Genomic DNA, 22,643 nt, shown 5'->3' with positions numbered 1-22,643 from the left:
AATCTGCTCCCAACCAGATCCATCCATCCACCCTCCACTCGTGTCCAGCGTCAAGATAAGAATTCCCATGGCAACCAATCAAAACAAAGGCAGGGATAGCAGCTAGGGGGACAAGGTAAAACCTCTGCTAGTATGCTGTAGATGGCTAATAAGAGTAGATTAGAGAATTGCTTATTTCCACCACGTTCCATGACGGCCCCCACCTGGAGGATGCTCCTATATCCTGTAGGGACAGGAAGCGCAAGAGATTAAAAGCTCCTCCCTAGCACCCAACACCAGTGCTTTCCTGTCCCTTCGGGATATAGGATGCAAGAGAGTCTCCCTAGGGAGACACGAGATTTCTTTTTACTTTTTACTTTTTACTTTAATGGGTTCCGCCTCACAACCGAGTGGGGGGAACACCAAAATGTACCTCCTCCCCGCCCCCCGTTCTGCCAGCCCAACCAACGGTCCTGCGAGACCAATGCTGGGTGGTTGCGGGGGGGACATGCAGCGGTACCTGTGCTGGGGCCCTTTTCTCTGCTGGAGGACCGGTGCGTGAGGGGCATCGGTCCTCGGCGGTGAGGGGTTCCGGCTCCGGTAGGATGTTTACGTGCGCGCGCGCACGTGCTGCTTGTGTGCGTGGTCCGGGATGGCCGCGTACCGGAAGTCGGCCGCAGACGCGACTTCCGGTATACACGTCAGAGCGACAGGGTCGCGTCATTGGGGGTGGACCCGAAAGCCGGCTCCGTGGACGCATGCGCAGTCCAGGAGCCCAATCGCTTCCGGTTTGAACCGGAAGGGGGAGGAGGGACGAGCCTCTCCAGAACGCGGGAAAAATCAAATTTAAGCGTTCCTGGAAGGGAAAACCTAGTCAGTGGCTCTGGTGCTTCCAGCAAAATGGCTGATGACGCATCCAATCTGTTCCAGGTCCTGGTACCCGTAAGTACAAGCCCTGGGCTGTCCTCTTCTCTCTCATCATACATTTCATACCTGTTATTAACTGTTATCATGTATGCTTCTCTTAGGGAAAAGAGCAGAAAGAACCTAAAGAGAAGGAACAGAGAGAGAGAGATAAACCCCTTAAAAAACCCTCTAAAAGATGTGGCTTATGTAGTTCTAAATTACCAGAGGACTATAGGAAAAGCCTGTGTTCAGATTGTCTGACCAAAATTTTAAAAGAGGAAAGGTCGTCATTAATGGACGAAATAAGGTCCGCAATAAAGGAAGAAGTTTCCTCCTCTATTGCTGCTCATTTACCCGAACCACCTAGGAAAAAACCTAGATACGTTCAGTCTTCCTCTTCTGATCAAGACTCAGATTTTCCTTCCTGTTCTTTAGATGATAGACCGGAAGAAAGTCTAGAAGGGGGACATTCAAAAGATCAGGGGCACACAAAGTATTTGTTTGCGTCCGAGGATCTAGACAGCTTATTAAAAGCCTTGAGAAGCACACTAGAAATAGAGGATGTGTCTGAACCAACCTCGGTACAGAGTGATCTCTTTGGGGGACTCAAATACAGAAAGAAAAGTTTCTTTCCTGTAATTGACACATTAAAAGACTTAGTGTTATCTGAATGGAAGGAGCCAGAAAAAAGAATTTCTATCCCCAAAGAATTCCGAAATAGATTACAATTTGAGGACAATACTTTATGGGAAGAAATACCTAAAGTCGACATTCAAGTGGCTAAAGTAGTAAAAAAGACGGATCTCCCATTTGAAGATAGTGCCCAATTAAAAGACCCCCTTGACCGTAAATCTGATGCCTTACTTAAAAGGGCTTGGGAGACGTCTTCTTTAAATATTAAGACCAACATTGCCTCCACTTCTGTCGCCAGGACTTTATATTTTTGGTTGTCAGAATTGGAATCACACCTGGTAAATAAAACCTCTAGGGATTCCATTATAGAGTCTTTACCCCTCCTCAAATCTGCCACAGCCTTTTTAGCAGATGCTTCTGCTGAAGCTTTAAGGTTTTCGGCCAAAGAGGCGGCCTTAACCAATTCTGTCCGGAGATCTCTCTGGCTAAAACAGTGGGGTGGGGACACGAAATCTAAGTCTATGCTCTGCGGTATCCCATTCCAAGGTGAATTTTTGTTTGGCAGCGAATTAGATTCTATACTAGAAAATGCTGCAGACAGAAAAAAGGGGTTTCCGATTAATAGAATTCCCCCTAAAAAACCTTCCTTTCCCTTTCCCTTTCGTTCCTCCAGGGAAGAGAAACCTCCCTTTAGGGGCAAAGGAAAGACAGGTAGATGGAGCTACACAAAAGGAGGCGCAGGTCGGGGGTTTTTCTCTAACCCAGACCACAAGCAGAGGAAACAATGACGTACAGGTGGGGGGGAGACTTTCCCATTTCAGGCCCGAATGGGAAAAAATCTGCCAAAACCCTTGGATTCTCCAGACCATCCAGTCAGGTTACAGGGTAGAATTTCTCCATATTCCCCCACAACATTTTCAGAACCCAAATCTACCAGAAAGTCAAACTCTCCATCTCTGGACCAACATCCAACAATTGCTTCGGATGGATGTGATTGTTCCAGTCCAGGAGATAGAAAAAGGGGAAGGATTTTATTCCCCTCTTTTTTTGATAAAAAAACCCAATGGGTCTTACCGTCTAATTATAAATCTAAAAAAACTAAACAAATTTATAAAGTACAAACACTTCAAGATGGAGTCGATAAAGTCAGCGACCCCCTTGATAGGAAAAAATTATTTTCTTTGTACGATCGATCTAAAAGACGCGTACTATCACGTCCCTATTTGCCAGGATCACCAAAAATACCTAAGATTCACAGTTCGTTCCCCGGGGGGAAAAATACTTCATTTTCAGTTCAAAGCCCTACCATTCGGGATCTCTTCGGCACCCCGTATTTTTACAAAAATTATGGCAGAGGTAGTGGCCCACCTAAGATTGAAGGGCATAATTATAGTTCCTTACCTAGACGACCTTCTTCTAGTTGCAAAGACCAAATCAGACCTAAAGACCCACCTTCAGTTAGTCATAGGTCTCCTCCAGGACTTAGGTTGGGTCATAAACAGGAAAAAATCGGATTTAAAACCAGAGATGGTGAAAAAATTTCTAGGGGTAAAACTAGATTCCGTGAAGCAGAGTTCTTTCCTACCGTTAGAAAAGATCCAAAAAATAAAGGAAAACATAAGTCTCTTCCAGAGGAAAGAGTCGTGCAGCATTCGAGCAGCTCTGAGTCTTCTGGGCCTTCTGACGTCCTGTATCCAGTGCGTGTCTTGGGCTCAAAACCACACAAGGACTATGCAGGCTTGGACTATCCGGGTGTGGGACAAAAACCCTCTACATCTAGACCACAAGGTAAAGATTCCCCTTTTAGTCAAACATTCACTATCATGGTGGAAGAGTCCCATAAACTTAAAGAAGGGAGTTTGGTGGAATCCAAACCCAATCTTAACAATCCAAACAGACGCAAGCCTGTCAGGTTGGGGGGCTGCGTTGGCAGGCCACTATTTTCAGGGTCAGTGGGACAGCCAGACTTGTTCTAGGTCCTCAAACTTTCGGGAGTTAAAGGCAGTCCTAGAAACATTCAAAAAGGGCCACTTGCACATAAAGAATCAACACATAAGAATCCTCTCTGATAACACTACTACAGTAGCTTATTTGCGCAGGCAAGGGGGCACAAAGTCTAAATCTTTGTCTGAGTTATCACATCAAATTTTTAGGTGGGCAGAAACACACTTTCTATCCCTCTCAGCTATCCATCTCAAAGGTACAGAAAATATAGAAGCAGACTTCTTAAGCCGGGTTACATTAGATCCTCATGAATGGTCTTTAAACCCACAAACTTTTGGGGAAATCTGTCATATCTGGGGGACCCCAACCTTAGATCTTTTCGCAACCTATCTAAATAATAAATCCCCTAAATACTTTTCTTTAGACCATAGGGGCTCTCCTACGGGGTTAGATGCCTTCAGTCATACATGGGGGTCGGGGTTAGTCTATGCCTTCCCTCCCATACCTCTAATTCCCAAAATCTTGCAGAAACTAAGATCAGAACGGGCATTATTAATCCTTATTGCTCCATTCTGGCCAAAAAGAAGTTGGTTCCCGGTTATTCAGGAACTAGCTATAGATAATCCTGTTCATCTTCCTTATCGTCAGGATCTTCTTCTACAGGGTCCACTGTTTCATCAGAACGTGCGACATCTAAAGCTCACGGCCTGGATCCTGAGAGGGCATACCTAATGACCAAAGGCCTTTCTACCGGAGTGATCGACACTATTCAAGCAAGCAGGAAACCAGTGACTAACGCTATTTATGCCAAGATCTGGAAAAAATTCTGTACTTGGTGTGGGGATTATCCTCCTTCTCCAGAAAATCCAAACTTAGGCCAAATTTTAGATTTCTTACAGGCCGGGTTTTCTCTAGGTCTTAAACCAAGCACCCTTAAGGTCCAGATTTCGGCTTTAAGTATATATTTTGACCTTCCCTTAGCAGATCACAGATGGATCAGGAGATTCATTAAGGGCTGTTCCCGTATTAAACCACGTATACACAACCCAGTCCCTTCTTGGGATCTCTCTCTGGTCCTGAATAGTCTCACAGAGCCCCCCTTTGAGCCTCTGGATTCTGCAAACATTAAAATCCTCACATTTAAAACTATCTTCCTGATAGCAATTACCACAGCACGCAGATTGGGTGAAATCCAGGCCCTCTCTCGCAGAGAACCCTTCTTAAATATCTTAGATGACAAAATAATTCTCAAACTAGATCCCCTCTTCCTCCCTAAAGTTGTGTCTGAATTCCACCGTAAACAGGAAATTATTCTTCCCTCCTTCTGTGCTAATCCTAAATCTGAACGGGAAAGGAAGTGGCAAACCTTAGATGTTAGGAGATGCGTTCTCTTTTACTTAGAAGCAACAAAAGAGTGGTGTAAAGATTCCAGTTTACTAGTTAACTTTGGGGGAAAGAATAGAGGGTTGAAAGCCTCAAAGGCAACCTTAGCCAGGTGGATAAAATCCACTATATCTCTCTGCTACAAGACCACAAACACTTCCCTTCCGGGGGATATTAAAGCCCATTCCACTAGGGCCATGGCGACATCCTGGGCCGAAAAAAGGGGTGCATCTCTGGACCAAATATGCCGAGCAGCAACGTGGTCAAGTTCCTCGACATTTGCAAAGCACTATCGGTTGGATATTGCCTCCCAGGAGGACCTGGCATTCGGCAGGAAAATCCTGCAGGCGGTGGTCCCTCCCAAATAATGGGGTAATCTGGTAAGTCTCCAGGTGGGGGCCGTCATGGAACGTGGTGGAAATATGGAATTAGACTTACCGGTAATTCGGTTTCCACTAGTGACCATGACGGCCCCCCATTATTTCCCTCCCTTTCTTCCTTCTTGGAGATGGTTCTATGTGAAATTCCTCGCACTTGCATCCTTCCGGGTGGTACTTTGGTAGACACTGGTGTTGGGTGCTAGGGAGGAGCTTTTAATCTCTTGCGCTTCCTGTCCCTACAGGATATAGGAGCATCCTCCAGGTGGGGGCCGTCATGGTCACTAGTGGAAACCGAATTACCGGTAAGTCTAATTCCATATTTTAGCTTGGTGCAGAGTTAAGCAAAAGTTTTTATACTTTTACAGTTGTTCTTTAAGTACTTGTATCTCCAGTTCTGTAGTTTATAGAACCACAAGCTTGATTATTTTCTTTAATTTGATACCAAAACCATGTTTCTACGTACTACAGCAGTGGTCCTCAACCGCCAGGCCGCAGCCCAAAACCAGGCGTGGAACACACCATGCCCGGCCGTGGTCGAGCGGTTAAAAAAATACTCTCCTCTGCTTCACCCCTGCGGCTTCGTCTTTATCTCTCCTCAGATTCCCGGCAGTGCGGGCAGAACCTCTATGTTCTCAGCTGCATGCACCCGCTACGATGATGATTTTTTTTTTTTTTTATCTGGCCCTCATTGTGGGCATGTAATTAGTGAGTGGAGCCCTCCAGGGGACATTTTATTTTAGGGAAAGCACCGCTGGAGGCATCTTATAGGGGGGGGGGGGCTCTGCTGGACATGTTGTTGTTAGTCAGGGGAGGCCGCCCCTGGACGTGTTGTTGTTAGTCAGGGGAGGCCGCCCCTGGACGTGTTGTTGTTAGTCAGGGGAGGCCGCCCCTGGACGTGTTGTTGTTAGTCAGGGGAGGCCGCCCCTGCACGTGTTGTTGTTAGTCAGGGGAGGCCGCCCCTGCACGTGTTGTTGTTAGTCAGGGGAGGCCGCCCCTGGACGTGTTGTTGTTAGTCAGGGGAGGCCGCCCCTGGACGTGTTGTTGTTAGTCAGGGGAGGCCGCCCCTGGACGTGTTGTTGTTAGTCAGGGGAGGCCGCCCCTGGACGTGTTGTTGTTAGTCAGGGGAGGCCGCCCCTGGACGTGTTGTTGTTAGTCAGGGGAGGCCGCCCCTGGACGTGTTGTTGTTAGTCAGGGGAGGCCGCCCCTGGACGTGTTGTTGTTAGTCAGGGGAGGCCGCCCCTGGACGTGTTGTTGTTAGTCAGGGGAGGCCGCCCCTGGACGTGTTGTTGTTAGTCAGGGGAGGCCGCCCCTGGACGTGTTGTTGTTAGTCAGGGGAGGCCGCCCCTGGACGTGTTGTTGTTAGTCAGGGGAGGCCGCCCCTGCACGTGTTGTTGTTAGTCAGGGGAGGCCGCCCCTGCACGTGTTGTTGTTAGTCAGGGGAGGCCGCCCCTGCACGTGTTGTTGTTAGTCAGGGGAGGCCGCCCCTGCACGTGTTGTTGTTAGTCAGGGGAGGCCGCCCCTGCACGTGTTGTTGTTAGTCAGGGGAGGCCGCCCCTGCACGTGTTGTTGTTAGTCAGGGGAGGCCGCCCCTGCACGTGTTGTTGTTAGTCAGGGGAGGCCGCCCCTGCACGTGTTGTTGTTAGTCAGGGGAGGCCGCCCCTGCACGTGTTGTTGTTAGTCAGGGGAGGCCGCCCCTGCACGTGTTGTTGTTAGTCAGGGGAGGCCGCCCCTGCACGTGTTGTTGTTAGTCAGGGGAGGCCGCCCCTGCACGTGTTGTTGTTAGTCAGGGGAGGCCGCCCCTGCACGTGTTGTTGTTAGTCAGGGGAGGCCGCCCCTGCACGTGTTGTTGTTAGTCAGGGGAGGCCGCCCCTGCACGTGTTGTTGTTAGTCAGGGGAGGCCGCCCCTGCACGTGTTGTTGTTAGTCAGGGGAGGCCGCCCCTGCACGTGTTGTTGTTAGTCAGGGGAGGCCGCCCCTGCACGTGTTGTTGTTAGTCAGGGGAGGCCGCCCCTGCACGTGTTGTTGTTAGTCAGGGGAGGCCGCCCCTGCACGTGTTGTTGTTAGTCAGGGGAGGCCGCCCCTGCACGTGTTGTTGTTAGTCAGGGGAGGCCGCCCCTGCACGTGTTGTTGTTAGTCAGGGGAGGCCGCCCCTGCACGTGTTGTTGTTAGTCAGGGGAGGCCGCCCCTGCACGTGTTGTTGTTAGTCAGGGGAGGCCGCCCCTGCACGTGTTGTTGTTAGTCAGGGGAGGCCGCCCCTGCACGTGTTGTTGTTAGTCAGGGGAGGCCGCCCCTGCACGTGTTGTTGTTAGTCAGGGGAGGCCGCCCCTGCACGTGTTGTTGTTAGTCAGGGGAGGCCGCCCCTGCACGTGTTGTTAGAGTTGCAGTTGCATTTCACCACTTAAGCGTGTACTCCAGGCCAAGTTTTCCCAGTTTAGTGTAAACGGATCATCTCTTTCTTCCTTTTCTACAATGAAAAGATAAATTAGGGAAGGAAAAATTGCACACTGCGGCAGTAATGATCACTGTACGGCTTCCCCGTTACATTAACCAATTAGAGCGGATTGTGTCATAATTACGGTGTTTGTCGTGCACCGATTCAGGGGAAATGATGTAATTTAGCAGACTGTAAAATGCACCGTCTGCAGTGACATGCCATTAATACGTCACTTTGAAGCAGAAAGCTCTGTCCCTGGACTTGTATAGTAGGAGGCTGATACCAGACCCCATCGCTGGGCTCCGCACTGTACCATCAGCAATACATAACAGGATGGGCCCTAAGATGTATTAGCTGTTGGCTGAATATATGTATTTGCCAGCACTTTTGGCTTTGGAAGCTGCTGGCAGTCCTATGTAACAGCAGGAGAGGGTCGTGTGCTACTGACTACATATGAGCACAGGTGAGTTCACACTCAATCTAAATAAAAATTACAATTTCCCATTGTTCAGGGTGTAGATGGTTATCATGCAGGGCACTTCACCTACATGGCCCCATGATACGTTTTATGACCCATAAGGGGACTGATCCCTGGGACGTGGTGGTCGGGGAGAAGGGGTTTGGACGACAACTAAGAAAAAAGTTTGGTCCTACAAACTCTCTCGTTCTGCCTGCAGGGTTTACTGGACCAAATCTAGAATCGCTGACCTGACCATGTCCATCCAGTAAATCCTGGAAGCACACGAAGATTGTTGTAGGACTGAACTTGCATGTGCACAGAGGGCTTTACCAAGCCCCTTATGCTCCTACATTAATTTTCTCGCTGGTCTATACTTCCTTGTCCCATTCCAGGTGCAGGGTATAGCCGCTCCTAATCGTAGGTCATATATATGTGACCTTCCATTTTATTTAGTAGTTTATAGGCACCATGGGAGAAACCTCAGCGGGAGTGGCATGAAATTGGTAAGGGAATATAACTTATTATAGTTTTTAGGTGTCTCCCCAACATCAAAGGGGATCTTCTGTCTGCTCCCACCTCTTATATAGAATAAACATATAGCCATGTAAGTGACGTGTCCTGCAGCATAAGCTTGACTTTCTTGAGTATATCTGTATGTAGTAGCGGAAGGGTATTGGTCAAGGGAACATCACTGTTTTTAATTTTTCTACCCCCGTTCTTAAAGGAAATCTACCTCTGGGATAGGGCTGTATTCACCATTAACTCTACTGGGTAGCTCCCATCAGGGTGAATACAGCCTATTATGGGGATATCTATTATGGGAATCGGTACTATAATTGTATTAAAAATTAATTTAGCATTCTTCTGGGCATTTGCACTTGATTTAAATAAAAATTAAATTGCCTTCATATTTAAAAGGAATTTACCGTCAAAATCCATTGTGATAAATCGGGGACTTGCTCATAGATCCAGGCACCGTGACACTGGTGATCTTCTTATATTTGTTATCCATGTCCGACTTTATACTCTGTATTCTAATGAGTGTAAAGGGCTCTGTGGGGTTCTGTAGCTGTTACAAAGAGAACAGTGGGTCCCCCCTGCACTTTTTGTTGCTGCTAGAATACAGTGCAGGAGGGACCCACTCTTCTCATTGTAACAGCTACAGGACTGAGGGGCTCTGGAGAAAACCCCACAGAGCCCTTTACACTCATTAGAATACAGAGTATAAAGTCGTCAAAGGAAGGGAGTTGGGTGAGACATGTTGTGCTCATTATAACAGCAGAATCTGCAGCACTGAGGGGCTTTGGTATTGGGCCCAGAGTCCTTCATGCTCTTTTGCATAGTTTAATAATAAATAAAAGTTTATTTTGGAAGGAAGGGGACCGTGTATAACAGATACAAGACTATTACCTCAGTCACAATGTGTCCCTGGTTTATCATGCTTGAGTTTGATAGATTTCCTTTATGAAAAGTACAGGACCAAATAACCTAATATAGACAAGGCTTTTAGTAGGAGCTTTTTAGCAGCAATAATGGTGAGTACAGCCCTATAGCTGTGGTAGATGCCCCCCGCCCCACTGCGCAGCCCCTTTTATGCTGTAGAGCTGTTTTTGTTTTGCTGTGGTTTGGATTTAGTTTATTTTCCTTTGCCATGGAGCGGGTAAATATTCTGGAGGGAAAAAACGGGAACCGGCTTTATGAATGACCTTCATGTCAAGTGTATTTATTGCCTTTCCGGGCCTCCGTAGCGAGTGCGCTCAGAACAAAGGCGCACAAGCCAGTAAGTCTTTTCTCCCAGCAGGTAGAGCTCAGTCCATTGTAAAGACGTCTCGGCGTTTAGCCTATAACTAGTCCTAAAAGAGCTGGCAGTGTCGTCTCCGCGCCGCATTGAATAGTGTCAAAATGTGTCCAAAAACTATTTCTATTTCCAGCAGCTAAAGGCTCCACTATCTCCAGACAGCGTAGCGGAAGAAAATGGAGACTTGTCCTGCTCAGATAGGGGGAAAGTATTGCATCTAACCCCTTTTTATAAAGCCCCCACCCCCTTCCCGAAACCTCTAACATGAAAATTGGCTTTAGCTTTTAGGTGAAAAGTGTGTACATTTTATTGCATCTAAATTGATGTAAGCACCCACTATCGCCGGTTCCCCCGATTATTGCTGGAATTTATTTTTTTTATTTATTTATTTTTAGAAATTGTTGCTAAACTTAAAACCTTGTAAGGGCAGATTTACCGTATATCTTGTTTTGTGCATATGCTCATCGTATATGCCAGGATAAAGCTCTTGACGTATACAATAAACTTGTCCATGACCTTATAATGGCAGGCATAGACATCCTTTTTGCCCCCCTCTGCTCTGTATACATCGCATTCAGCAGGATTCTTTGGCAAAATAAATGCAGGAAGTGACAAGGCCATAATAACAAATGGGGTACGGATGCCATTATATTGCATCCATTTCTGGCCTCCACTGAGTGTATGCTCTGGGAGGGCCCCAGTGATGTCATTGGCCATATAAGGTCAGTTAAGTCATTCGGGAGACACCAGCCACGTTGGCAGTAGCCAATCACTGTCTGGGACCGATGTTCACTCCTCCCACTTGAAGGTAGGGGAGAAGGGGGCATAAACAGATGCAAAACCCCACTGTCTGAGCACACAGCAGGATATGTTGTAACACATTATCACATGCATTAAAAAACAGTGAAGCGTGTTGCCCTATTCATTCCTATGTTTAATGGAATCTGCAATGGAGGCCACCAAGAGATCATGTGATGGTTGTAATGTGTACACGAGTGGGGGTACGGAAAGGATGGGGCACTTAGAGTGGGCAGGTGAAATCCATTTGTTGAGAGGGAGACCTCATCTGACAAGTTCCTCCCCCAGCCATGGGCCATCTAATTTTATTCATTTCACTGGGACAGAGTTGTAGTGATTCAACCAATGGACACACATGGAGATGTTTCTGAAAGAATAAAGCCATGTTTTCCTCATCTTGGACAACCCCTTTAAAATCTCCTGGCCTAAATGTTATCACCTCCAGCAATTGCGTAGTAATAATTACACCCCGGTGAGTAAAGGCCTCAGTTTCAGTGACTTTTTGTGACATTTGTGTACTTGAAAAACCACTTCTGGCATAGTTTTCTCATAAACCACTAAGGCAGATGTAAACTGTGCGTCCACACCTTGGGAGACATGGTAGCGCTGCATTCCTCTCCGACGGGGACTGCAGGGGTGAAAGGATTTTTGCTTACAGACGTCTGTGTGTAGAAGAGAAGACATGGTATAGGAGTCTCTTCTTACTTTCCCGTAGCCCAGCAGTCTACTTAACCTGGAGGAGCAGAGCAGCTGAGGGTAAGGGTGCATTATGGGGTATTTGATCGTTGGGTGCTGGGCTGAGAAGGGTGGGCACCCACATGTGCTTTTTGTAATGTTCAGTGTTCTTGATAATTAAAAGGTCAACTCTTGAAGACAACCCAATGCTTGTCCTATGATGGCAAGTTAGCTCCTATCCACAATAAGGGTCTAACTTACTGATTGGTGGGGGACTTTATGTTATGACCCCCACTGATCATGAGAATGGGGGTCCAGTTTACCCCAGACGGACAGCAGCCAGTTGCTCTCCATCTCTATGGTACTGGCGGCGAAAGTGGCAACCAAGTACAACACTTTACTATTGGCACCATAGAGATGTATAGAGCAGTGCGACTGTCTGCCCTATTGATCTGGGGTACTACACAACCCAAATAAACGGTGATAATCTCTGTGAAGGTTTTCTTATGGCCGGGTCTTAAAATTATTTTGTGGGTGAAATAGTGAATTGGTGCTCTGTGGCCAAAACCTAGCCAACCCGTGAGATCTCAGACTTTACCCATTCATACATCCATGGGGCTTCAATGTTTTTCCCCCGGAAGTTTTACTTCAAAGGGATAGTCATCGTTTGTAAATGATCTGCAGTGTTTATAGAGGTCGTAAACCAAAAACCTTTAGTACAAAGGACTAATTGTCCATCTGCCAATTACTTTTTGACTACTTTTTTTTTTTTTTTTAAAGAGGGACTTGTCTCTGGCCCGCCAAGATGGGTCCCACCTGTTGTAACTTGTTTGAGCCCCTTGTAAATGTAAGTTCTGTACGTACATAGATAAGCACCACCTTACTGTGTGTACGCGGGTTTGTTGTATCGTCATGGTGTTATATCTTCCATATATTATTATATGGGGATTCCTCTGTGTAACTGATACATTAAGGAGATAAAGCGGCCGCTCGCTATCTGAGCTGTAATGATCTACACAGAGACCTTTGTACCAGGTGACAGGTGGGTGGATTATATGTACAATATTAACTATAACAGAGAATCTGACTCCTGGCTGGTTTCCCATGATACATTGTAAACTGCTGCTGATGGATCCCTTTAAATCCTTTTAGGATCTGGTTTCCTGATACCAAAAAAATACCGGAACCATGAAAGTCTCACAAGTGAATGGACAAAAAGACGGGGACAATAGAACGACACCGTGCTTCTTGTACTAGTTATAGCCATCAATTGCTCACCCCTGATCTATATAGTGCAGTACTAAGTTTCCCATGGGGCCACATGAGAAATTGGAATGGGTTCTCTCCAAAAAGGAAATTCTACCACTTGTTTTTATGCATTGTGAACCAAACAAACATTGAGAATGGTGTATATACACTGATGCAGAAACATATCTTGTTTAAACCCTGAACTGAGTGGTTTTGCCCAAAAAACTATTAATTTAGACTATTATAATTTAAATTATAAAATTTGGGTGAAGGCTGGCTTTCGTACATAAAAGACCTATCTGAGCTGGATGTCTCCTATACAGCAGCTTGGGACTGGTGCAGCGATTGATTACTTCTGCCTGATAGGGACAACGCAGTGATGACATATTCTCCGCTTATGCTGGGCAGGATAAGGCTTAAGCAGTGCATAATTGGGGTGAGAGGAGAAGCGCCGAGCCTCATTTTCATAATTGTGCAATTGTGTTTTTTTTTTTTTTTTAAATAGCAAAACCACTCAGTGCAGGGATCATGATATGTTTCTGCATCAGTGTAGCTACAGCAAGATATGTTTGCTTCATAATGCATAAAAGCAAATAGTAGATTTCCCTGTATTCTGTATATAACCTAACCCCACATAAAAAACGTGGGACCTAATTACATCGCCATTATGTAATGACTGGGAGGGATGCTCAGATTTTTCAACACGCAGGCTGGTCAGAAGATAAATCCAAGCTATAATGCCCCCTGTGCCAAAGTCAGTGTGTGTGTGTGTCCCCAGGCTGGACTGGGCCCGTAGAGCACCCATTGGAGGGTGCGCTTGGCTCATGGCACTGGAACCAGTTCTAACATCAGGTTCTGCACTGCCTTGGTTCTCATTTCTGATATATAGCCATTTTGATCAATAATCAAAGCCAACGCTTCCCATTTCATTAGCCGCAATTACACTTCTGCTGCTGAAACCACAGTTTTATTGCTGATCATATCAGAATCTGTAGTGACAGTAATTTGCTACATCCACAGTCTCTATCATGGAACCGGCAGCTTCTATGTTGCCTTGAATTTTAAAGGGGACACCGCCTCTTACCCCTCCTGACTTGTTTTGTAATGGAGAATTCACGGGGTCAGGGGAATCTTTCCAGATGTCGCCTATTGCGTTGTTCCTCTGTTATTCTTCCTGGAAGTTCCTGGGTTGCATCATGTTGTTTGGGAATTAAATTAAAACAGGCAGTGCTATTCTTCATATCTACATCAGACACCATAATGGAACTAACCCCATCATATGTAAGTTGGATCCATTAATCTCTTGGGTATATATTTTGACATATAGATGACAGGCGGAGGATTAGTCTGGTGATGTGCTCCCATTGGGGAGATGCTTCATGTATTGGTAAACTAGGTGGTTTGTCATCAACATAGTAGCTCAGTGCCAGGGTCTGCTTATGTATTTCCAACTTTATAGATTATTCCCTGCAAGTATGTCACCGTGACGCCGTGTTCACACCCACAGCTTCAGTCATAGGATGGATGACGACAAAGGTGAAGCAAGAGGTGCAACCGATCAAAAGGATGGTATTTCGTCTCTGCTCTTTAGATACAAACACAACCATACTTTCAACACAACAGAATTTTTTTGATCCCTGTATTTTTAGAAATTGTACACCTATTTACTAATTCTCATTTTCAACCTGTGCTGCCATATGTGTCTGCATTACAGTTGTGGGGTCTGGCTTTGCAGGTGGAGAGTGACCTCTAGTGGTAAGATGGATACTACAATGTTGTTTGCTATAGGCTGGGTACACACATTTTAAGACGCCATTCATGCATTCTCTGCTCAATCTGCTGCACATCTGGTTTGGCTGCAGATCAGAGCAGGGATGTTCTTACATTTTCGGTAGCCATGTATTGTATGAAGGTGGAGGCAGCCTGGACCGGTAACATTTTGGGTGTTGCCGCTATTCCTTTCCCTTATCTGCAGACCTCGGGCACTTTGATAGGTATTGATATATATTCTCACATTGGAAATGGATAGATGCATCTGCGTGATGAGTGGTCAACATATCATCTGGTACCCAGCAAATATCCTACATGAGTCCTAAACTGGGTGTTCCCCTTCTTGTTCTTGTAGTAACCTGTGTCTCTGTCTTGCAGGTGTTCATCGGTGATCTACCCCAAGACTTCCTGCGCATCACTCCCACCCAGCAGCAGCAGCAGATCCAGCTAGACGCCCAGGCTGCACAACAGCTCCAGTACACGGGAAGCATGGGCTCCATGGGCAGGCTCAGCATCACTGTAGTGCAGGTAAGTGACCTCTTCGCTGCTGGGCATGTTTTACACTTTCTGCACTTTACCAACATTGCTAGAACATTATACATATCAGACATAAGAGATGGGACTGAGAGGGGAAAGGAAGATTTACAGGAACAAGGCTTTATGAAACTGATACTCTCAGGGCGAAGGGCGGGACAGTGTGTAGTCCTTTTATTATTCCTATTTCATGACCAAGCATTTCATGGAAGATGAAGCATCCATTAAAGGGGTTTTTCCATGAAGCAAGTTAGTCTCTATCCACAGGATAGGGCTTAACTTGCTGATTTGTGGGGACAGATCACTAGAACAGGGGTCCGATGTACCCCCCCTCACACCACCAAGAAGGCCAGAGCAGCCAATTGTGCATGCCTGGGCTGCCCTGTTCATCTCTGTCTGGGGGAGATTGCTGAGTACAGCGCTCGGCAATCTCTGTCAGCTCCATAGAGCCGACTGGGACAGCCCATGCATGCGCGACTGGCTGCTGCAGCCATCTCGGTGGTGCTATGGGGGGGTACATCTTACCCCTTTTCTAGTGATTTGTCCCATCACTGAGAACCCCACCTGTAACCAAGTTAGGTCCTTTCTACAGGATAGGGCCTAACCTGCTTTGTGGAAAACCCCCTTTAATTCATTATTGGGCTTCATAAATAAACTGCGGTGAAATCAGGGCTTCTATTATGCATGCACCATTTCTCGCTATACTGTGAACAAGTTAAGTGTCTGCAGTCACCTCCTATGGACACCTAGCCGGGGTGAGGACCTACAGGCTTTAAACATTGGATCACTTTCCCCTGCTTTCGTCTCAGAAAGTGCACACGGTCCCGTGCATGAAGCCCTTGTGGGTCCCAGGGTCTTATCACTGGGGGCCTTCCGATGTGGGCAGTGGCAGAAAATATGCCACAATGTTTTCTTAATCTGCTGCTGGAGTAATGTATAGTCCCAAGGGATGCATGAAAATTCTCAGAGGTAGATTCCTTCTGGCCATCATTGTAAGGTCTCTGTGTCTTGTCTCCCTGCTAGAAGCCATGTGTCTCCAAAGAGCTTCATCTGCATCAGCAAGCAGCACCAGAAATTAGTTTGCTTGAGTGTGTGATCTAAATAATATTTTAGTTATTTATTCACTTTTTTTTTTTCTAGGCCAAGTTGGCAAAGAATTATGGCATGACCCGGATGGATCCTTACTGCAGGATACGTCTGGGATACGCCGTGTACGAGACTCCCACGGCACATAATGGAGCCAAAAATCCTCGATGGAACAAAGTCATCCAATGCACCATCCCGCCAGGAGTAGACTCTTTCTACTTAGAAATTTTTGATGAGGTTAGTAAAGAGAGACTTGAGCGGCCCTAGTGGGATCTTCTGCATTCACAGGATGCTCTTCTTAAGTCCTGATATCCATTTATAGAGGAGAGTTGAACTTCTCTTTTAAAGGGAGTGTTCTTATCACAAGCTTTTCGTGTTCATGTAAAGGATATGTCATTATTTCTGATGTAGGTAACAGACATTAGACATTAGACACAGACATTAGTGCATCCTTTATACAAAATTGTAACACGCCTGGAAATCCCATCACTGCAGGTCTAATGACTCAAACTAACTGCCCCTTATATCTCTGTATGGCTACTAATTCAGATCATTAGACAAGTGGTCAGGTTGGGATATGTGACCATAGAACGTGTTGGTCAGGGGACTCCAATACTATCTATCTGTCTGTACCTTCCCTTTTCCTCAAGCAGCAGTGGTAAATCTTGGCAGAGATTTCCCATAAATTGACATCACACTGTTGTACTCCACAGAGGGCCTTCTCCATGGATGACCGCATAGCTTGGACGCACATTACTATACCAGAGACCCTAAAGGAGGGAAAGGTGGTGGATGAATGGTTCAGCCTGAGTGGGAGACAAGGAGATGACAAGGAAGGCATGATAAACTTGGTGATGTCCTACACGGTAAGAGATCTTTGTCCGAAAAGTTGATGGTATTCAGCCTTGGAAGCCTAACATCATGTAGTGACAAGACATAGTAAATCTGAATGATGAGCAGATGGCTGCACATTGTATATATTGCGCCTCCTGTAAGGCCAATGACTTTCTACCTGAATCACTTGCTTAGATTCCTGTTTTATGAATAATGTAGGTAGTAAGGGCACATATTAATGGTTACTTGTAAGGTCTGCAGGGCACATGAAACCGTTATAGAGTGTCAGACTGAGTATGTGAGCACTTATGTTTGACACACATAAGGTTGTATCTGCTCATAGATGGGCTAAGAATCTATGGTTCACATTTCCATTGCCCATAATCGGCAGCATATATAAATCCTTTCTTGACGCTATATATTGTCTCTTATTCACAAATTACATTTTTACAGCATTCAGTTTTTGTACAAAATGACAGGTTTACTTTATATTTCATGCCCATGCAATTCCAGTTATACCAATGGTGTCTCAACGTAAAGTTTCAAAAGTGTTTAAAAATTCATTTTTATAAACTTGGAACTCCCTTACATTGACTTATTCTCTTGCAGTCTCTGCCTGCAACAATGATGATGCAGCCTCAGCCTGTGGTGTTAATGCCTACGGTGTTCCAGCAAGGTGTCGGCTATGTACCAATTGCAGGTGAGTGGTAGTAAATCTGTGGGGACCGGATATTGTGATGATGGATGTATTCTAGAGGCACGACGGGACACAAGGTTTGAGCTTCAAAATAGGAATGGACTAGGAATTGCTTTATAGATCATTGTGGAGTACAGACATGTTGGCATCAGGGGCTCCTTTTCACTCAGTTTCAGGGTTCTGCTTGTTGTCCTGGCTGAACTTGTATTGATCACTCTTTCTTAGGGTTCATCTTTCATAGTGTTGAGGCAGTGATCTATAATCTTCATGTGTCCAGTATTCGCAGTTACCATGTGATTATTATTACTTGTTGCTCCTATATATGACTATAAAAGTGTACATTTAGATTGTATATAGTGCATTGACACTGTCTCCACTCGTTTCTATCTCTCTATTGCATACATACCCACCCAGGACTTGATTACTTGTCTCTGGGTAAGTCTGTATAGCTCACTGCATGATCTGAACTCCTTATCCATGTGGTGCTATTTGCTTGTATCACACTAAATAACATGTTTATAATTGGTCATATTTTATTATGGCAAAAATCATGAAAGACGCCCAGATGTCTTATCCTGGGTTATGCTGCAAGAATAGTGCATTACGTGTCCAAGAGCTGCCTGTGTGCCACACAATACCATGATGATTGGGCTACCGCCACAGTTTAACATGTTGCCTCATGTGAGCAAATGTTTTCTGTCTGCTACCTATTGAGTCAGATATCTTTGCACCTATGCAAGTTAAAAATGGATCCAAAAATGTATTGCACCATTTCATTCACTAGTTTAGAGTTTAGACTAGGCAGTTTTTCGGGCTTATACACACCATGGGGTTTTACACGAGTGCTAGCTGTATTTTTTTTCGACACCACTTATTTTTATTGGCTGATGCACATGGCCTTTGACAGTCCCTGTGCATGAGCCGTCTGCCCGCAAAAAAAATATGGCTGATTCTAATCCTTCCCGTATTGAGGGCCCAGGCAGTCTTCTAGAAGTGACATTGTACCCAGCCCAAAGGTGATACATCGCATACAAACAGCTGACCGCAGGACTGTTGTTTGTGTGCTGTGAGCATGTAGCCTTCACCTGCACCTGCTCACCCCGTGGACCTTCATTGGCAGCTACTGCAAAGACATTCAGGATCAGCACCTGCCCTATCTTTTGTGGTGCAGGCCGTGGTCATGGTCCTTGTGCTGTGAGGCAAAAAGTATTGCATCCTTCCCCTGGCCTCTTCAAGCATATATGTCACTCAGCAGGAGGGAGGTCCAACGGTGATGTCACAGTCCATAGAAGAACAACGACATCTCTGTGGAAACACCCTCTAAATTCACTGAATTCAGTTGGAATGCTCCCGATGTTCACATCTCCTTCTGCTTTCAGGGGGTGAACAGGATAACGTATATCCAGCTGTATGTACATACCGTGTGATATGTCCTAGCTCCCCGTTCTAAGGGCAAGTCTGGAATCCTTCCGGTGTATCCTTACATCCCAGGGCTCCAACTCCGGCCTGCTTTTAGACCGCTTATTTTCACCTTTGTTCCTGTAATCTTTAGCTTAGTTTACAAACCAAGAGTTGACAAAAAATTGCATCAAGGTGTTTCGTGTGTCTTCATTTTTTTACTAGTATAATTGTTTGTGCATATCCCGGCGCAGCCCTCTCATTTTTTTTACGTTTTCATTTTTCACTCCCGCCTCCAAAAATCTATAACGTTTTTATTTTTCCATGTAAAGAGCTGTGTGAGGCTTGTTTTCTGCGTAACAAATTACACTTTATAGTGATGATATTTAATATTCCATGTTGTGTACTGGGAAGCAGGAAAAAAATTCCAAATTCCCATGAGCTCATGGGAAGCAATGAGCCTCCTGATTTGCCATTGGCGATGGATGGGTTAACACCCAGCAAAATACAGCAAAGACTTACTGGCTATGGAGAGGGCTTAGCCCGTGAGCCCTCTCCATGCACCCGACGTGTGACGTACTATTGATTCACATGTCGCCAAGTAGTTAAAGTAAACCTACCATGAGGAATCTACTATCAGAAGTAGATGTGATGGTAGAGTCGTCCTGCCTCTGCCCTAATCTGTAATCTTATAATCCTGGATCTAACCTAACTTGTTAAACTTAATTTACTTATTACTAAAATATACTGCAGAGGCTACTGGGGCGTGGAATAGCCTTACCTACCAGTGCCCGGCCAGGCTAGGACACGCCCCAGTAGCCTCTGCAATTCATTAACATATTACCAAAATTGAGGTTTTTTTTTAACAAGTTAGGTTCCAGGATTATTAAATTACAGATCAGGGCAGAGTCGGGCAGGAAGAATCTACCATCAGTTCCACTTCTGATAGTAGATTTCTCATGGTAGGTTTCCTTTAAATGTCTTTGCATACAGGTTATGTAATTGTTAGATCTGTATACATGATGGCAGTGTATCTATTGTAGAATATTACTATACAGGTCTTTCCTGTTGGATGAGATCTTTTGCCAAGAATACTTCCTTTACATACATGTTTGCGTTCTCTAGTATATGTCTGGATGCATTGTATAGAGAACTGGAAATTGTATAGTAGCTTTATTTGTTAGGATTTTCTGGAATAAATATAATATAATTATTTTGAAGGAGCTAAGGGCCTGTGAGCTCTGTCTGTGGTCTGTAGCTAAAGCGACGTATGCAAAATGTATGGGTTTTTTTTTTTTTTTTCTAAATTTAATTTTACTTTAGAGCAATAAAAGTTGCCGCAAAGGTTGACGGACCATTAAACAATCACACACAATGTACATATATTTTTTTTACGATCAATCCATTGATTGTGAGCGCTGGGCTAAGTCCATGGAGTTTCTAATGTAATTTTACATTTTGGATCATTGTTGGCATCATCAGATATATAGAGAGATGATCCAGATTTTTGTTTTCGTAGTATTTAAGGACTTACTTTTTTAAATTTCTTTCATAAGTTATTTCTAAAAGGGGGTGCACAACCTTTATCGGCCCGAGGGACACATTGTCATACCACTCAACTTCATTGGGGCCGCACTAGTAACCAGTACCCTAGATGCACAACCACCATACAGCACAAATGCCACCCCAGAAATCATAAATACCACAGGACTTAATATAAGCCCAGAAAGTAAATGTTGCATTTAGATAACGAATGCAGACCCCCAGACCGGCCCGTGTGCAATGCAGATCATCAGAACCAGATAATAATGGAGGCCAACACCCCCTTCCCTTAAGAGCAGACACTAATAATGGACTGCTACTGCAGTCCCTTCCCAGAGCTGAAAAAAGGACACACAATGTACACGTCCCCTGGCTCCCGTTTCATGTACCATCCTGTAGCTTCTTCTCTCCTCCATGTGGCCCAGAGCAGGAGAAAACCCCAGAACGGTGAGTACTACTGACCTGTACTTACTGCCGAGTCCTCTCCCGCTCTGGGCACCACTCTGATGTGGGTCTTGCAACAGGAGACATCCCAGGTGAGGTGAGAACCCACATGTATTCACCACTACCCGACCTCTGTGCTGGAAACGCTCATTGAACGTGTATTGCGTGCCCCTGGTCCAAAGGACTATGACTTGCTAAACTCACCAGGGTCCCCATTCCATGCACATTTTTTTGATTTTCTCACTTTTTTTCTTTTCTCTGAGAGCCTGCGAACTCCTTCATGTAATGACTCGTTGGTTTCAGTGCATTGTACAAAGCCTCCTCATGGAGTCGCCTGTTTTGAAGATAGAGCTTTGTTGTTTCATTAGGACTTGTGACGACTAATAAGAAATCTTTTCTGGAAACTTCTATGGAATAAAAGCTGCTGTTTTGTTCTTCATTTTGACACATCAAGTGGATAAACTTTTGATTCTATCGTTAAAGTTGGATCTATAAAGAGAATATATGATAACTAATGACTGAGGCTCCTTTTGTTCTTCTTCTTCTTCTAGGTATGCAACCTGTTTACAACCCGGGAATGGCAATGACTCTACCACAACCTGCTGTAAACCCACAACACCAAACACGGGAAGAAGATCTAAAAGCCATCAAAGATATGTTTCCAGGAATAGACCAAGAAGTCATTAAGTCAGTTTTAGAGGAACATCGGGGCAACAGAGAAGCTGCAGTCAACTCCCTACTCCAGATGGCCGAGGACTCCTAGTGACAATCCCACTGTGCCGTTCCCCTCTCCCTGCCAGCGTCCTATATGACTTGCCAAAATGGAATCTCCTTTGTTCTTTTCCCCACAACTCATGAATTGTTATGTTTTGGCTTTTTATAGTGAGTTCTGTCAATCTTCTCAACCCCCAAGGGATGGATGGATTCCCTTGCATTATGATTGACCCTACATTCAACTTGTACCAGGTTATTGGGAATGAATGAATGAATGAATGAATGAATAGTATCAAATGAATTTCCCGACTATAGGGAATAAGTTCCGCTTTTTGCTGTCATCAGGGATAATAGAAGATGGTAATAATCCACCAGAAGACCACTGATGGCCACGTGTAGGGTCACGGGTTACAGTGGACATCTGTCGTGGTATTATCGGTGCCGTAGAAGAAGAAACTAAAGGGTTTATATTGATGTCTATTAAGTTTGTTTGCTGTAAATAACAACCACATAATCGCTTGAGTAGGGGAATCCGTAGTCTTGCTGTGCATGCAACGCTAAACTGGAATATAAAAGCCCACATAAAAAAAAAAAAAATCCACTGCATAAGGTTCTGACAATCTTTAGTTAAAAGTTAAAGGTGATCTCCAGACAATCCCCTCACTATTGATCGACAGTGATCTGGGTTACACTCATATCTAAACATCAATGTGTATGGCAGCTTCTCATCGTCCTCAAGGTTGAAAGTGCAATTGCGCTTCTTCAGAGGAGCCCAAGGGAATGCGACCAGAGTGCGTCTGTGAATACGGATTTCACAGAATGACCTCCGTGCAGAGGACGGGACTCTGAGCTACATTATGATGCAAGGAATCCCGTTCCTGTGAAATCCAGACAGTGCACTGTTCTGATGATGTGTCGTTGCTGGAGGTTCCATCCATCTATTCCATTTATATGCAGCCTTGTGGCAAGAACTGCTGATCTCTGGGT

General features: G+C 45.2%; 2 protein-coding genes across 3 annotated transcripts in view; both read left to right on the top strand.

Annotated features, from left to right (window-relative positions):
* TOLLIP (toll interacting protein) overlaps positions 1 to 22,298 on the top strand; it is a 29,664-nt gene extending 7,366 nt beyond the window's left edge. The window contains exons 1-6 of one of the 2 annotated variants that reach the window (XM_072118078.1): positions 14,481 to 14,631; positions 14,786 to 14,935; positions 16,082 to 16,264; positions 16,741 to 16,893; positions 17,471 to 17,561; positions 21,494 to 22,298. In XM_072118078.1, the coding sequence (XP_071974179.1) occupies positions 14,897 to 14,935; positions 16,082 to 16,264; positions 16,741 to 16,893; positions 17,471 to 17,561; positions 21,494 to 21,705 (678 nt within the window). In that variant the 5' untranslated portion in view covers positions 14,481 to 14,631; positions 14,786 to 14,896 and the 3' untranslated portion in view covers positions 21,706 to 22,298. Of the gene's footprint in view, positions 1 to 14,480; positions 14,632 to 14,785; positions 14,936 to 16,081; positions 16,265 to 16,740; positions 16,894 to 17,470; positions 17,562 to 21,493 lie in introns of those variants that run through there. The other variant, XM_072118077.1, reaches the window with a different exon arrangement.
* On the top strand, positions 214 to 2,306 carry LOC140070948 (lamina-associated polypeptide 2, isoforms alpha/zeta-like). The gene is made up of 2 exons (XM_072118066.1): positions 214 to 921; positions 1,008 to 2,306. Exons 1-2 carry the CDS (start codon positions 880 to 882, stop codon positions 2,304 to 2,306), a joined length of 1,341 nt encoding a protein of 446 aa, XP_071974167.1. The 5' UTR covers positions 214 to 879.
* Positions 22,299 to 22,643: the final 345 nt, after the last annotated feature.

This window comes from Engystomops pustulosus, chromosome 7 (genome assembly GCF_040894005.1).
Source record: "Engystomops pustulosus chromosome 7, aEngPut4.maternal, whole genome shotgun sequence".
Taxonomy (NCBI): domain Eukaryota; kingdom Metazoa; phylum Chordata; class Amphibia; order Anura; family Leptodactylidae; genus Engystomops; species Engystomops pustulosus.
This window is presented reverse-complemented; position numbering and strand designations above follow the sequence as displayed.